This window comes from Pelodiscus sinensis, chromosome 3 (genome assembly GCF_049634645.1).
Source record: "Pelodiscus sinensis isolate JC-2024 chromosome 3, ASM4963464v1, whole genome shotgun sequence".
In the NCBI taxonomy this organism is placed as follows: Eukaryota; Metazoa; Chordata; order Testudines; family Trionychidae; genus Pelodiscus; species Pelodiscus sinensis.
Genome location: NC_134713.1, coordinates 180,348,617 through 180,365,300, shown reverse-complemented (window position 1 = coordinate 180,365,300; position 16,684 = coordinate 180,348,617). Strand labels below are relative to the sequence as shown.

Sequence of the window (16,684 nt, the reverse complement as noted above, 5' to 3'; positions counted from 1 at the left end):
TACCTTTGCATCTTCTCTCCAGTAAGATTCCTACTCTTAAAGTGGTAATAGAGATGTAGCCATGTTAGTCTGGTCTTGCTGAAACAAGAGACAGGACTATGTAGCACTGTAAAGACTAACAAGATGGTTTATTAGGTGATGAGCTTTCGTGGGCAGTCACTGGAGCTTCTGACTTCTTGCTTCACAAATAGTTAGTCCCTAGCATAGTATTCTTCAGTTGTTTTTGTTGTGTAGATTAGTTGTTTGTTCAAGTTATCTTGGAGTAGTTAGTTTGGGGGTGCGCTTCCCCCTCCTATTGTTCATGCTTCTATGGGAATGCAGTGGCCCCAGAGTTTAAAGCAATATGCGAAGTGTAGCAAGTATATGCCCAGAAGGGGTCAGCACACCACCTGCTTGAAGTGTCTCTGAGAAGGTTGCTTGCCAGATAAGTGCAGTATCTGCAGTGGGTTTTAAACCACAAACTTAAAAAAAAGAGGGACAAATGGCTTAAAATGATCTTCGTGGAGTCAGTACTTAGTCTCAGCCAGCCACTTGAAGTCGATGCCATTGGTGTGCAGTGTGCCAGCCTTGATGTGCTAGACTTTGGCACTATGCCCTGAAGATAATTGTTGGCACCATTCCCTGGTACAGAAGATTGGTTCATCCTTCCGGCACTGGTCCCATTCCTGGTGATGCATAAGAAGATGATGATGGACCAGGGTTGATCTCCTTCTGGAAGATCTAGTAAGACTCTAAGTCAGTTCACACCATGCCCAAGCTACCAGGGCTGAGTTCTTGAGCCTTGGCACCATCGAGTCCAGTGTTAGTGGATTCTCTGGTGCTGCTAGTAGTGGAGGGAGGACTTTGATCTTCTCTCCACACTGGACATGATTGAGGCCACACCTGACCTCATTGAACTGACAGCCACGGCCCCACTCAAGGTGCAGCCACCTCCCCTTGGTGGAACCGGCGGCTCCAGCCTTGAGTGTCAGCAGCCATTGCTACCTGCACCCATGTTTCCAGCACCCGTAGCCTCAACACAAAGGACTTATCCAGCACTAGGCCCAGCACCAGCGGCACTGCCTCAGGCACCAGCTATGGCTCCGCCACCTGTCCCAGCACCTGCAACATCTTCGGCACCATGGGAAGCTCGCTGCCATGAGCATGTTCATGTATGCTCCAGAAAAGATGGTTAAGGCATCAATAAATAATAGGAATTAGAGGCAGTCAGATTAAAAACACAATTTAAGAAAGTGAATTAGATAAAGATCCTTATTTTTATAATATGTCCCCTATTTTTATACATAATATGGCATAAATAGGAAATGTAACATTTTACAGTTATGCTACATTTGATGATTGCATTTTATATTTGTGAGGTTGCTGGTAGGGCCACCTTTCAGCAAGTCTCTAAGGCAGGCATGTCCAAAGTCCGGCCCGCGGGCCAATTGCGGCCTGTGTTCCGGTTTAATACGGCCCCACAGGTAATTTGGCAATATCTATCTTTTATGGCCCCCAATGAATCCATATGTATTGAGATGAATACATTGTAAAATCTCAGTTAGTCAGTTGGTCTAAATCAGTTATAAATATATTTGGACACAACATGTATACTGTTCATATTTTTTGAACTTAAAAGTTGACAGACAACCTTTATTACCAATAATATGTAATGTACTTTACAATGTTCCTGACATATATTTCAGCTTCCTGGATTTTTTTTTCATCTGGCCTTCAGATATGAAAGGCAGAGTGATTTAACACCTGTTTAGATTTGTCATCCATGTGATGAAATGAAAAGTATGCCGTTTTCAATAAACTTTGCATAAAATAGTTAATTTGCATTTAATTTTAATGGTTCAAAGAATGTCAGGCAAAATGGTCGGCCCTCACGCATGTTCACTTCATCAAATCTGGCCCTCTTTGAAAAAAGTTTGGACACCCCTGCTCTAAGGTGTAATCACAAGATTTGCAAGCACATCAGTTTGTGTGTGCGCGCATGCGCACCAAAGCTGGCATTTTGAAACACATCTCCTTGTGCACAAATGGGAACACTTTGCAGATTTCCTAAGTTCATTTCAGAATCCTGCTGACAACTTTCTATTACTATGAACTCGTCATACAAAACAGACGTTCTTAATTTCTGTGACTTTCAAAAAATACATTTCTGTAAGACAAATGAATATTTTGAAAGTTGTTAATATCCATCATTATAATATATGGAAGTATTTGTTACTGTTACATTACCCCAGGTAGAGCTCTAAGTGTATGTTTCCAGGGGGATAAAAGCCCTACAGCATAACTGTGGCTGGCTCATGAAAGCTGACTTGGGCTTCTGATCTAAAAATTGCTGTAAAGACATTTGGGCTCCAGTTGAAGCTAGATACCAATACTCTGCATGCCCAAGTCAGTTGATTCAGGCCAGCTGGCGGGAGGAGGGAGAGTTGTCCCCATGCAGAAAAACCTTGAGGCATTCTGCTTGAGAAGATTCACGCTGCCTCCCAGAGCACATGAATAGTGTATCTCTTTGCAACAGTCTTAAGGAAGATGCAACATAAATTCTGTACCTCCATATAGCTATTAGTGAGGGAGGTGGGGCATTATCATTGCCTTTCTCCTTTGGATTGGCTAGACATTCTGGAGCCACTGTAGTGATATGTCTACACTGCAGTCAGGAGGAATGATTGCGGCACCTGTGTAGGCATTTCTAAGCTAGCTTGGAGAAATCTAGCTTGCTAAAATGAGCAGTGAAGCTGTAGCGGCTCTGTCTCCCAACCCTGCCTGGGTCCTAGCTATGTCCTCAGTAGTTAGCTCATGCTGCCACAGCTTCACTGCTGTTTTTAGTAAGCTAGCGAACCTACACATAGTGCAATCACGTCCCCTTACAACAATGCAGACACCCCAGAAGAGAGCATACCCTGCACTCCGGAGTATGCAGTGACTGCAGCTACGATTCAGACTTTTGGGGAGAGCCTGTTTGTGCTCATTATGTCTCTTCATGCACATGTTCAAAGTGTGAGCAAATTCTGGGTCATTATGTTTGTAAATTTAGCATATAGAAACATATCTTAATGAAAGGCATAATATTTTGTAATTATGTGTTTTTGTTGTCTTTGTAAAAATGTATTTTGAGTTGATTTGTTTTTGTAATTCATACTTTTTCCAGCTTCTCATGCACCTTACAAATGGGATTATTGGCCACATGATGATGTTCGAGCTGAATGCAGATTTGTTGGTCTAACTAATCTTGGAGCAACTTGTTACTTGGCATCCACTATTCAGCAGCTATATATGATACCAGAGGCTAGACAAGCTATTTTTACCGCTAAAGTATGATTTTGTTTTATTTTGAACTAGTGTTCCTTTTGTAAATATGTGCATACTAAGCTATTTATTACTTCATTATGGTCAATTAATGATTTTTTGTTAGTGGCTGAAATGGAAAGAGGTATGTTTTTGCCTAAATATTTGTGCAGTAGACTTCTGATAATCCGGCACCTTTGGACCGAGGTGGTGCTGGATTATCGGATATGCTGGAGTATCAGGAGGTACTCCGTTGGGGAGGCTGTGACGGGTCTGCCGGACCCGCACTGTGTCTGGGGACTGGGCGGGAATGGCATGGCGATGGGCAAACCCTCCGCTGTTTTGCAGGAAGGCAGGGGAAGCCCTGTGCCACCGCCGAGAGTTTCCAGGAGGGGAGGGGAGTGGGCTCCCCACCCCCCAGAATGTAGTAGTTATCCCTGAGCAGGGGGGTGAAGGGTGGCTGCGGGACCAACCCGGCAGCATGCTAGCTGCTCTGCTCTGCACTGCTTCCCCAAGTCTGCCACTCGTCATTTTCAGCAGCTGCAGCAGCAGCGGACTTGGTGAATCAGCGTGGAGTAGAGCAGCTGGGGTGCTGCTGGGTTGGTCCAGCAGCGCCTCCCCTCACCCCCCCCCCCCCCCGCCCTCGGAGCCCGGCAGCACCCCAGCTGCTCTGCTCCGCAGCTTGCCCAAGTCCGCTGCTCATCAGTGTCAGAAGCTGCGGACTTGGGGAAGTGGCGCAGAGCAGAGTAGCTGGAGTGCTGCTGGGCGCCGAGCAGGGGGATGTGACGAGCGGCGGACTTGGAGAAGCAACGCAGAGCAGAGCAGCTGGGGTACTGCCCGGTTGGTCCTGCTGTGTCGCCCCTCACCCCCACACTCGTCAGCACCCCACCTGCTCTGCTCCGCAGCTTCTCCAAGTCCACCGCTGGTCAGTTTCAGCAGCGGCAGCGGCGGTCTTGGGGACGAGGGGCGGAGCAGCTCCAATTGTCCGGCTGGCCGGAGCACTTCCGGGTTGCAGTTGGTGCCGGACTCTCGGGAGTGCCGGACCACTGGATGCCGGACAATTGGAGTTTTACTGTAATACAAAATTTTATACTTCTTTAAAGCCCAATTATGATAAATCCCTACTCTTGAATCCATGCTGCTACCATGCAACACCCATAGATTATAATAAATTAAGTTGACTTGTATGTAAATTGCATATAAACTGCCTGTCATTTGTTTCTTTTCTTTTTATTTATTTGTCCATAAACTCTAAGCTCTGTGGAGAAGAAAGTTTGGAAAGTGTGCTATACAAAGTGGATGCAAACATAAATAAATATTAAAAAATGCTATTAATAGATTAAAGTTGTGAACTGATTGGTTACAACAGGGAACATTGTACCTCTGCTTCATGTAGTTAATAAGATATGGATGACTTCTGTGACCCTAATTTCTAGTCAGTGTTGATGAGCTATTTTTTGTCAGCTGCTATTCTGCCGAATCACAATTCAGAGTGGATTGCCCTGGTGGAAACTGAGGAAGCCTTGGCTGCTCACCAGAACACTAGTAATTAGCAGATAAGGCCTTTAAGAACTCCAGCCCATTAGAGCACCATCCTGGAGCCACCCATTGGGAGCCACCTACCTTCATGTCATTACTGAATGAAAGAAAGTAGTGATTTCTAATTTAGGAATACTTTTTGGTTTTGTTTTTATTTGGTACATCAAAAAGAATCCATAGTAGGAACCTTTGTGGGACTAGAGGACTAAATTCATACATTGGGAGAGAGGGATGTTCAGTTAGTGTGAATTTTTAGAAAATATCGATTCTGTGAACTACATTTATCAGAAAGTAATCTAGTTTTCTGAAGAAATAATGTGCTAAAATGCAGAAAATGAGCTTCTAGTACATTAGGCTTTAAAAAAGAAAATCAATCATTGGGCTTATTGTTTCATAATTTTTAAGTGCTGGGTTTTGGGAACAATTTTAAGCAAAACATGTAGGAAAAAGTTGTAATCCTATTTTATGTTTTTAGTATTCAGAGGACATGAAGCACAAGACCACTCTACTGGAACTTCAGAAAATGTTTACATATTTAATGGTAGGTTCTAAGTAGAACTTAATGGGGGGAAAGGGAAGGGAAGAAGAACAAAAAAAATCTGTGTGAATATGTCTACAATGGGAGCTTACAGTATAGTTTACAGCTTGAGGACCCACAAAAGTTAATGATCCTATATATTTTTGTTAGTCTTTAAGGTGCCACAGGACTACTTTTTAATGCTGGTGGCAGTCTTAATGCTCACTGTCTACCACTATGATTCACCTCTTCTTCACTCACAGGAACCAGTCACAATCTGGCCCTTTATCTAGTTTTAGAGAACATAGTAATAATGTCAATTTGCACATCTATTCTGAAAGATGTACACTTCAGTGTAGTTGGGCAGTTTGCCTCATGGCTAGAACCAGAGCTGATTAAGAATGAGGTTTTGCAATTGCTTCTCAGTTTAGCTATTGAGAGTGATGTTGCACAAGTCACTTCACCTTTCTTTGGCTATGTTTCCGCATTTGTAAAGTGGAATTTAATAATTTTGTTTATAAAACTTCCCCCACCACAGAAAAATCAGTTACAGTGCAACAATTAGCATCATCATAAAAAGTGGGTGATGCACAGGAGCTGACTAGTTAAAATGGAAATAATGTATGAAAAAGAAGCATCTTCAGTAGGGTTTAAAAAATGAAGAGGGAGTTGCTATGGAGGATAGCCAAGAAGAATGAAATCCTGCATTGCTTTAGGGATTTGTCCACACTGAAGCTAGGAGGTATAATTCCCAGCTTGGGTAGGCATGCATGAGCTATTGCTGATCAAAATTGTTCACTCAATATAATGGTGTAGGCTGCAGGGACGCAGGCTGGCTGCTATGATTCAGGCTAGCTACCTGAGTACATACCTAGAAACTCAAGCTAGTTGCCTAAGTCTTGTAAGAGAAATATTATACCTTGAATTCTGAATTTTTTTGATACGTTAAAAAAATTACAGGATAACTAGTATTCAGTTTTGATTTTTATATGAATGTTGCCTTTTGGAAGCTCTTTGGATTCTAACTTCTGGTTTCTTCCTAAAATGGATGGATCTCAAATAGATAGTTAAAGTTATTTTAATGTTTTGATGTCACATTAACATGTACTTTGCAATGTTGTAACTATGTTGGTCCCAGGATATTAGAAAGACAAGGTGGGTGAGAGAGACAGTAGACCAACTTAGATGAGTTCTGTGTGGCTCAAAAGCTTCTCTCTTTTGTCAGAGAACCTGGTCCAATAAAAGATATTCCCTCACACAGCTTATCTCTATACTTAAATATAAACTATATTAAAAACCATATCGGGTTGCGTAAGTGGAAAACCCATCTACAAAAATCCTTAAAAGCAAAAAATATCCAGTTAAGACATCTTTCCTTTAACATAACCCCCACACATAATTTTTACCACTCTCACTGACAAACTGTTTGCTATAAATAAATCCCTCAAACTTCCAACATACATAATAACATCATACATGCCACACATTCTTCACAATCACATTATAAATAGATGTCTGTAAAACATCCGTGAACCAGTGAACTATATGACACATTGTTTGCCTATGGAGAAGTATAGTGGAAAATTAAGCATTTCTCAGGATCAGGTTCTTAATATCTGCTATCTGACGTATGACTATCTAATACTGTATTTGGTGTCTGAACAGATCTTTAAAATGTGACTTGTGAAATCTGTATTGAAATTCTTTATTTTAGTTTTAATAAGTATTTATGTATAATATTAATGTGACACTGATTTTGTAATCGTTTGGCATTTAATTTTTTCAGAAACATTTAAATTTTCCTTTATTTTATTCCATCACCTACCAAAATGTATTCTTGTTATATATTATACATTTATTTTTATATGCATATATTTGCATATTTGTATTAACTGTATTTATATTTGTATATACATTTTATTTTAAAGTTGGTTTTTCATGAATAATTGTTTTTTCTTTTCCTCCCCCAAAAGGAAAGTGAATGTAAGGCATACAATCCAAGGCCTTTCTGTAAAACCTACACCATGGATAAACAACCACTTAACACAGGAGAACAAAAAGACATGACAGAATTCTTCACTGATTTGATAACAAAAATTGAAGAAATGTCTCCAGAATTGGTGAGTTCTCAAAACATGCTATAGAAGGTCGACTGTTAAAGTGATAGACTTTCTCAAGTTTTGTTGACAGAATTCATTCATTTATTCACAGAAAAATACAGTGAAAAGTTTATTTGGAGGTGTCATTACAAACAATGTTGTTTCTTTGGTAAGTATCACTGAGTTTCCTGCCCGCTTCATTCCATCATTTAAATATCCATTTTTATTAATATGTCAGAATAATACATTGATTTTCTTTTACCATTTTTTTTTATTTTGTTACTTTTATTGAGGACTGTGAGCATGTCAGTCAAACTGCTGAAGAGTTCTATACAGTGAGGTGCCAGGTGGCGGATATGAAGAATATTTATGTAAGTACTGATATGATGGCAATTATAATGTAAATTATAATGTTTTAATCATAATGCATCTACACACTCATTTTTAGCCTCTGACTTGTAACCTGGAAGTACGACCCAGGCTCTGAGATTCAGCACTGTGGGGTTTTTATGTCCGTGTAGACATACCATTAGTTTCTTTTTGCCTCAATTCACCATTTGCACAATGGAGATAATAGTACTTCCTACCTCGCAGGGCTGTGGTGGGTATGGTATAAATCTATTGAAATATGATTAAGTGCTCAAATACCACAGTGATGCGTGCTATATATGTAGCTGATATAAACAGAGTAAGTGCCTAAGATTGATATGAGCTATGAAAATACTTACTTATTTCTTGCTCATTGTACACAGGAATCTCTTGATGAAGTAACTATTAAAGATACCTTGGAGGGTGACAACATGTATACATGCTCTCACTGTGGAAAGAAAGTACGGGCTGAAAAAAGGTATGTCTGTGAATAAATAAATGTGCTTAGCATTTCTAAGAATCAGTTTCATTAATTTGTGTTCATAGTTTCCATCAAGTGAGAGTAGTAGTCCAAAAATAATCTATTTGAATAGCAGTAATATTGGAGACCAAAAAAGGATTGTAGCCCCACTGTCTAAAGCACTGTAGAAACATAAAAAGATGCGAAAGAGCTTATTCAAAATATAATGACCTATGTAAGAAAGAATAAAAGACATTTTAGAAAGAGGTCACCTACTCCATAATGCAGGCTTCGTAAAATTGTAGTCTCACTTTTCTCATTTTTTATCATAATCTTCACTATTCCTTTTGTAGAAATGAATCTGTTTTGGTCTCAGTTACTATATATGTTATTAGACGTTTATTTCATATATTTATTACTTGTTACACAAAATGTCTGGGTTCTTCAATTTTGACTTCTGATTTTAAAATGGTTCAGTAGCTTTTGGAGCTCTTTGAAATATACAAAGAAAGTACAAAGAAAGTGTGTCTGTTATATGTGTGCTCTTATTTTATTGTTAAAATCTTCATCTTATACTGGAAGCCTCAGTTACAGATTTTAGTACAGAATATGTTCTGAGTTGACATATGTCTACAAGAACATGTTATGCACAGATATGAGTAGTGATGGCAGTTTAGCAGAAGTTGCTACCACAGTCTGTAAAAATGAGGCATAGGACTTAATAAATCAACTCTTTTTTAGTTTTGCAAGTAACAAAGAGCCTCGTCTTAATTAATGACCATCCAGACTGAAATAAATCAGATTGTAGAATTCAGCTGTGTGTGACTAGAATGAGCAAATATAGCATTATTGTGGAGTGTTATCGACAATCACAACATCTTTTCATAATTCAAAAATACCGATATGATTTTATTTAAATAAAATCGTTGGATGAGACAAGCATGAAAGATTTTAATCAGAAGAGATTATTTTCTTCAGCTTGTAAATAGGGTGTAAAACGGCATGCAAAACAGGATCATTATTCTTTATAAGAAGTCCCTAATGTAATCTTAACTGTAGGGAGAGTTGTTACATGCTTATTGAAATAATGGCTGTTTTAAATCAGTCTTCCACTTATTACAGGTTGGACCTCCCTGGTCCGGCATTTTGGGGACCTGACCCATATTGGATGAGGGATTTTGCCAGACTAGGGGTGGTCATTTATAGCCCCCCTTGGCACCAGCCCCCTTCGGCCCTCACCTGATTGCTGCCCTCCCAGCTGGCTCCCCACTCTTGCTGGCCCTGCTGCCCTGTCAGCCCCTGCTGCCCTATCGGGCAGCCTTGCCACCTCTGCACACCAGTCTCCTGCAGTCTCGCCCAGCTCTTGCTGTTGCTCCAGGCAGCCCGCAGCCTTTGCACCAGGCTCCTGCTGCCACCTGTGGGGCTCCCAAGTGGGGAGCTAGCCCTCCACTGGGACTCTGGTCCTGAAACATCTGTAGTCCTTTTGGACTGTAGATGTTGCCAGACCGGAGAGTTCCAGTTAAGAGAGTTCCAACCTGTACCATAATGTAATCCCTACTATTTATCATCGGATGACAAGATTTTTATAAAATTTGACTGATACTGTGTAAGGTGTTGTGATTGCTGATTTTTCAATTTTAGGTGACTATTTCTAACATGAACTGGAAATGAATGACAGGAGATAGTTTTGAGACTCTTTGTGGCAGTATTATTTAAGCAATTTAGTTTTCTTAAATATTCCTTCTTTGTTTAGGGCATGTTTTAAAAAATTGCCTCGCATATTAAGTTTCAACACCATGAGGTACACATTTAATATGGTCACCATGATGAAAGAGAAAGTCAACACCCACTTCTCATTCCCTTTACGTTTGGATATGACACCTTACACAGAAGATTTTCTCATGGGAAAGAATGACAGAAAAGAAGGTAGAGTTTGCTTTGTCCCTATAGTTTTCGAGCAGTGAAACTGCCGAAAATTCAGTCTGTTGAAAATTTTTGTCTCTTAGCATAAAATGGTATCAATTAAGCTGTGTAGCCAGGTGTCACTGGGGATATGGTGAAATCACGGAAATTAAGCTTACAAAAGTCCATATGAAATTAAAAAACAATGAAAGGCTAATGTGTAGCCTATTTTGTTGTTGTTTTTGTTTATAAAGAAATTGAAATTCATTTTACATAATATCTGGTGACTGCTAAATCTTTTTATATTTGTAAATATAGCACTAAAACCAATCTAAATTATTGATAAAACTATTTTTATGATTAAATTATACATTCCTGGCTTATTATATATAGTTTGTTGTTGATTTGTTGTATATTTGTAGGGCAATGTGGTGGCAAAATTCTTTAACTTTATTAAATGGTTCAGTGTATATATAAGCTGCAGAAGTATTACTATGTATGTCTTGTATTCTGGGTCAGCAGCAACCCCACAAGAATAGTGACCCATTCTCTACCTGTTGGGTGTAGGCTTTCTGGCTGCTGTTTATATGCAATGCCGAGAATATAATATGCCATTACTTAGTGTTTTTGGCAAGAAATATTTGCTATAATAAATTCAATCTGTTGAACGTTTTTCTTTCTTAGCCTAAAATGATATCAATTAAACTATATAGCCAGATGGCACTGGGTATTTGAACCTGCATTAATTCTAGTGTTATGAGGGTTAAAGGAATCACTTGCTAAATGTTATATTAAATTATTTAAGGTTTTAAGGACGATGGTGACTATTTAAAAGAAACTGAAAGTTATGAGTACGATTTAATAGGCGTGACAGTACATACCGGAACAGCAGATGGTGGTCACTACTACAGTTTTGTCAGAGATATAGTCAATCCCCATGCTTACAAAAACAACAAATGGTGAGTTTTAAGTATTCTTGTTTGTGATCAGTTTTCCAATGGGTAAATACTTAACACGGCAATGTCATCTGTTTTAAATAAAGTATTTTAAATCTCTTGTTTGAACTATCACCTTAAATTGATAAATGTATTTGTAAGTATTTATCTTTTTCCTGTCAACAAACATTCTCTTCTGTTTTAGTGGAACTTAAAAAATGGTGAGCATTGGATGGATTGATTAGAAAGTACCAATACTGTACTTTCTAGAGTACATAACACTGCATGTTCTCTATTAGACTATAAAAGCTTAACGATAGGTCAGCTTCGATGCCTACATTTCTGGTTTTTTGTTGCATCAGTTTTGTAAAGGTTATTGGTTTTGTTGTGTAAGTAGTGCAAACCGTCATTGATTCTTGTTGAGTGTGTTCAGGACTAGATGTCCTAGATGAAAGTCATAAAATTATAGCAAGTCATTGTACATTCTTGGACAGTGCATGTGTAGTAACTTTGTGTGCAAGACATTTATGAATCTGTGTCTTTTATGCAGATTTATATTGCACTAAAATGTATTTTTAGCAGTTATGCATGTTAATGCACTATAGCAACTTTGGTAAGATGACTAGGTTTGTGAATATCCGAGAGAAGGCAGTTACTTTTTAAGAATGTTTACGTTTTTTCTATAAAGCAGATTCAGGGGAAAAAACTTGTTTTTATTATGATTATGCCCTTTTATGTCCTTTCTAATATGATTATGTCTTATATTCTTTGTCTTTCAAATTTGTCATTTTTGTTTTGTCAGTTTTTAGCTATTAATTTTTCATGGTGGGGCATAATTTTTCATTTTGCTTTTTTTAAAATCTGTTCAGTTCTACATCTGGGAGATTCTCCATTGTTACACTGTAGTTATCAAAATCTTTTGATACAGGCAAACTATTGTTTTATCTCAGCTGGAATTTACAAATTGCCAGTGTTTTCCAAGCTATTAAATTTTCTCAGTGTTCAACGCTTACTTACCATATGTAATTAACAGAAGTATGTCTGAATGTTTGTAGCCTTTAGAAAAGACAGTTCCTCCAGCGGAGGTCATCATCTGAGACCTTCACTTATTATGTCCATTTTAGCTGATCATCACATTTTATTGTAATGTTCTTTAATTGACACCATTTTTTAAAAAGTAAGTCTATCTCCTTACTTAATGATGTTGTATTTTAAGACTCTGGTATTGCCCTTTACTTCTCAAGTTTTTGTGACTTTTCTTGTTGACCATGGTTCACAGGAAGGAAAGATGTGAGTTCAAAAAATTTTAAAGATTCTAAAACTCACATGGATTCCTAAAACTTTAAAGATCTAGATTTGTGTATCCATCTTAAAATTCATTTGACTTTCAGTAGTCTAAATGATGTTGTGCTGGGTTCCCTCTTGGTCTCCACTAACATCTCCAGCTCCTTTGTATTGATTTTCAGAGTGCTAGGAGATTTGTCCACGAAGGTAAAGTATCTCATTTCACCTCTGTAAAATAGTATTTATCTTAACAAGAATAGCATTTTTCTGAGAAATCTTGGATTCAACTCTCTCTCACTTTTCAAGCAACAAATTTAGGTTTTCAGAAAAGAATACTAGGCACTCTTCATTGGGAAGAAGTCAGTCCTTTGCTTTCAAATGTTCTTTCAGCTGTCTACGTCTAGTTGCGGTATTTTGGGAGTAAGACCAAGCCTTCCTTTTCTGCCCCTAAGAATGAGTACAAAAATTTTGAGCTATCAACCTTTCCCTCCACAGACTTGTTTTTAGTGAAAAGTCATCCTTTCTGAATAGTAGAATCTGGAGTAACTGCTGAAATTATCTGGCCATAAAGAAGAGGGCATCTTGCTCTTTAAAACCCGGAGTGGTTGTACTAGTGTTTAAAAACCTGAGAGATTAAAAATAAAATAATTCCGATCCACCCTTCTACTGATAGAACATGTTGATTTCCTGGCATCTGTGGACCTGAGCCTGCCTTTGATTACACATCCCTGAAACTCCTTTCCACAAAAGGCACTATATATACATGTTGGACAATTGGTATTTCCAGTGTAACTCGTTTTTCCTTTGGCCTGAGATCTGTCCCATGAAGGTTCACATAGGTCACTTTGGTTATAGCAGAAACTCTTTGTTGAAGGAGTTTTGTATAGTTTCTTATTTGGATGATTAGCTTATTCAGCCACATACTCAGAACTCAGCAGCTCAGGTATTATAGAAGATACTGGCTTTATTTGATGTGCTGGGTCTTGTAAACTAGGAGAATCAATAAAAAAGAAGCTGCACCATAATTCAATCCTTCTAGGTTCCAGGCAGAATACACATTTCTTCACAAGACTGGAAAGCTCACATGGTTACCTGTGCATCCCAAGAAAATGTAAACTTCAGGAGAAAGTTGCATATGAACCTCCTTAGCTGCAGCTGATCATGTAAGGCCTGGAGTATGCAGTCTTTTTATTGATATACATTTTTGTTTGGGATGCAATTTTTAATTAAAATAATTATACCAATACAGTGCCTCTTGTGGACATAATTCTAAGAGTATAAAAGTGCCTTATAATGTTATAATTTATTCATCTTCCCAAATAGGAATAAGCTATAACAGTAGAAACACTTTTGTACTGACTTAACTGCAATCACACTACAAGGCTTGTACTGCTTTAACTATACTAATATAGTTATACTGGAATAGTTAAAATAGTACACATTTTGTATGTTCACCAGGCCTTAGTCTGTTTGGTATTAACATGCTAATCTGAGGAAACCATAACATCAAAGTCTGGTAACACTTCAGGGAAGCATAAGAAACCTGATCCTACTAAGGGTTTCTGCCTCTCTTGATCTCTTGTATCTAGGCAATCCTCTTCTCAATAGGGCTCTAACTCATTCCGGGTCACATGAACTTTGCATTGGACTGGCTAACCTCATCTAAGGATTATTTTAGGAGAGTGGTCATTCAGCAGATCTCAAGAGTTTGGGGGTAGGGAGTGGGGGCAGCAAGTACTTGGACCCAGGAATGCTGGCCAGGAATGTGCCTGTACTGTCATAGATCTAGCTGCAGAGAGGCTAATTATATTCCACATGCTATCTAATTTTGCTTTCTGTAGCTTAGTTAAGACAGCACAGACTCTCATTGTACAGTGCTTTCCAAGCCATGGTTTCAACAAGAGACTAAATTCTTAAGTAGGGAGGTAGAACTAGTGAACACATTTTCTTTCAGTGGACAAGTCAAAGTAGAGGAAAAAAAGTGGGAAAATCCTGGAAGGTGCTTTCCTGGCTATTGATTCACAGCTAACAAATTAGCTGGCAATGGGAATGTAATTTTCTTTTACTTCCTCATAGTTGTATCTTCCATGTATAAATGTAATGTTTAAGATGCAGGTGTTCTTCATCTACTGATAGGCGACAGACAACTGATTCAAAAGTTTAATTTTTTATAGGTATCTTTTCAATGATGCTGAAGTAAAACCATTTGATTCTGCTCAGCTTGCTTCTGAATGTTTTGGTGGAGAAATGACTGTAAGTCGTAGCCTTTACCACTAGTCCTTTTGTACCATCTCAGAAGGTACTACTGGACAATAACCCTAACCCGAGGACTTCGTCACATGGGTTTTATAGAGCTCTGCCCTCCCCTTCTATTCCTCCTGTTCAACATGTATATTGGGGGGTCAATTTACCTTAGGGCCAGTGTCAGTCCTCAAATCCTCCTCATGGGCTGTGGGCACCCCCTTCTGGTAGGGCTCTGGGGAGGGAGTCTCCATGTCTCCCCTCCCACATCGCCCAGCCCATGTTCTCTGTCCCCTTTCCGCTCCCATGTGTGCCCCCAGCCTGCTACCCCTGGGTGATTGAACCTTCCCCTCCACCAGAAACCCCTGGCACCACCACCGGTAGCATAGTGGCTTCTGACTGCTAGCTCTGCACTGCTTCTGGCACGTCTCTGTGGCCCGGGGGAGGTGTGTGCAGAGCCAGCCTGTCCATAGGATGGTTCGTTGCAACCGCCCTGGGCCTTGCGCTTTGGGGGCCATGTGGCAGCCACCCCAACCACCCTCAACATGGGATGGTTCCCCATACTCAGGTTAGTCTGCGAGGTTCCGGGTATGCTGGGGCCAACAGCAGGGCTCAGGCCCCCCGCACTTACCACAGCAGTGGGAGCTGCTGGGAAGCAAAGCTACGCAGCTGCCTGCTCTGCCCCACCACCATCTCTCAACCCAGCCCACACCGTGGAACAGAGCGACCAGGCTAGCCTGGGAGATGGCGGTGGAGCAGAGTAAAGCAGGCCTGGACAAAATAACAGCCCGCAGGTCGGATGCGGTCCATCAAGCCACCGGATCTGGCCTGCAGAGGCTGGACTTCCCTGCTTGTCCCGCAGCCCCACACGCCGCTCAGAAACTTGCCTGCGGGCACTTTCTCTTTGAGTCCGGAGAGGAGGGGGGAAGATTCAGATGCTGCCCCCACCTCCAGCACAATCCCATTGGCTAGTTTCTGGACAGAACCTGGCCAGTGGGAGCTGCCTGCTTGACTAATAGGCAGCCACAAAGTACTACCCTCCTGCTCACTCACTCACTCAAGCACATGGTCGAGCAGGCAGAAATACTTTAAGCTCTGCAAGCTTTTAGCTTGGCAGGCAGGTAGGCTGGTTTGGCTGCTGGCTGGTAAGTCTCCTGGCCTAGGTCACAACTGCCTTCTTCACCCAAACTCCTTCCCACACACCCCAGTTCCCTGCTCTAGGTCCCAACTGCCTCCTTCACCCAAACTACCTCCTAGGCTCCCTTCTGCACACAACCTCTATCCCAAACCCCACGTCTCTTCCATTAATATCATGGAAGAATGCAGCCCTCAACCACTTTCCAAAATCTTGGAGTGGCCCACTTCCCCCTTAAAAAATGATTGTCCACCCCTGGAGTAGGGACTGTTGTGTTGCTTCATTTTCCCACAGCTCCTATCATTGCAGTGAGTGTGCGGGGACACAACCCCTGCTGTGGCCCCCATGCCAAGCCTCCCAGTAACCCCTGAAGCCACATCCCTTGTGGGAGGGGGCTTGAGGGAAGGATGGTGGGGGAAATGGAAGTGGGGCAGGGATGGAGCAGGGGCTGGGGTTGGGGAAAGGGTACAGACGCCCTTTTAGGGCCACAGGGAGTCATGCCAGCAGCTGTGCATGGGCCAGACTGTGGAACTGCTTGGGCCGCAGATGGCCTCCAAACTGCGATGTTGAGGCCCCTGATGTATATGAAGCTACCAAGGGAGATTAATTGAGACACTTGTGCAGCTCTAAATTAGTTTTTGTATGTGATTAAGAATATAGTCTGTTAGTGAAATAAGATATACATTAATTTTACAAATGCAAGTGCATTTTGTCCAAACAGTTGCATAGCAAATTATATTATTTTATAGCTCGTGTATCTTGTTATTCACATTACATCAGTTTCCTGGTCTTTAAAATAGTGATAACTTTTTAAAAAGCATTTTGAAATCCTTGACTAAGAAGCACTAATAAGAGTGAAACATATTAGTATTAATGCTTCAGGAACAATCAGTAGCTGCCAGAGAATGTAATTCTTCAGAT

At 40.4% G+C, this 16,684-nt stretch overlaps 1 protein-coding gene across 5 annotated transcripts in view; it reads left to right on the top strand.

Annotated features, from left to right (window-relative positions):
• USP34 (ubiquitin specific peptidase 34) overlaps window positions 1-16,684 on the top strand; it is a 242,948-nt gene that overhangs the window by 164,008 nt on the left and 62,256 nt on the right. For all 5 annotated transcript variants that reach the window (XR_012903003.1, XM_075925543.1, XM_075925542.1 and 2 more), the window contains 9 exons: window positions 3,146-3,309; window positions 5,297-5,362; window positions 7,312-7,458; window positions 7,550-7,606; window positions 7,731-7,808; window positions 8,190-8,284; window positions 10,020-10,192; window positions 10,974-11,127; window positions 14,562-14,640. Coding sequence is in view for 4 of the 5 variants with exons in the window: in XM_075925543.1 (XP_075781658.1) it covers window positions 3,146-3,309; window positions 5,297-5,362; window positions 7,312-7,458; window positions 7,550-7,606; window positions 7,731-7,808; window positions 8,190-8,284; window positions 10,020-10,192; window positions 10,974-11,127; window positions 14,562-14,640 (1,013 nt within the window). In the remaining variant the exon portion in view is untranslated. The remainder of the gene's footprint in view (window positions 1-3,145; window positions 3,310-5,296; window positions 5,363-7,311; window positions 7,459-7,549; window positions 7,607-7,730; window positions 7,809-8,189; window positions 8,285-10,019; window positions 10,193-10,973; window positions 11,128-14,561; window positions 14,641-16,684) is intronic.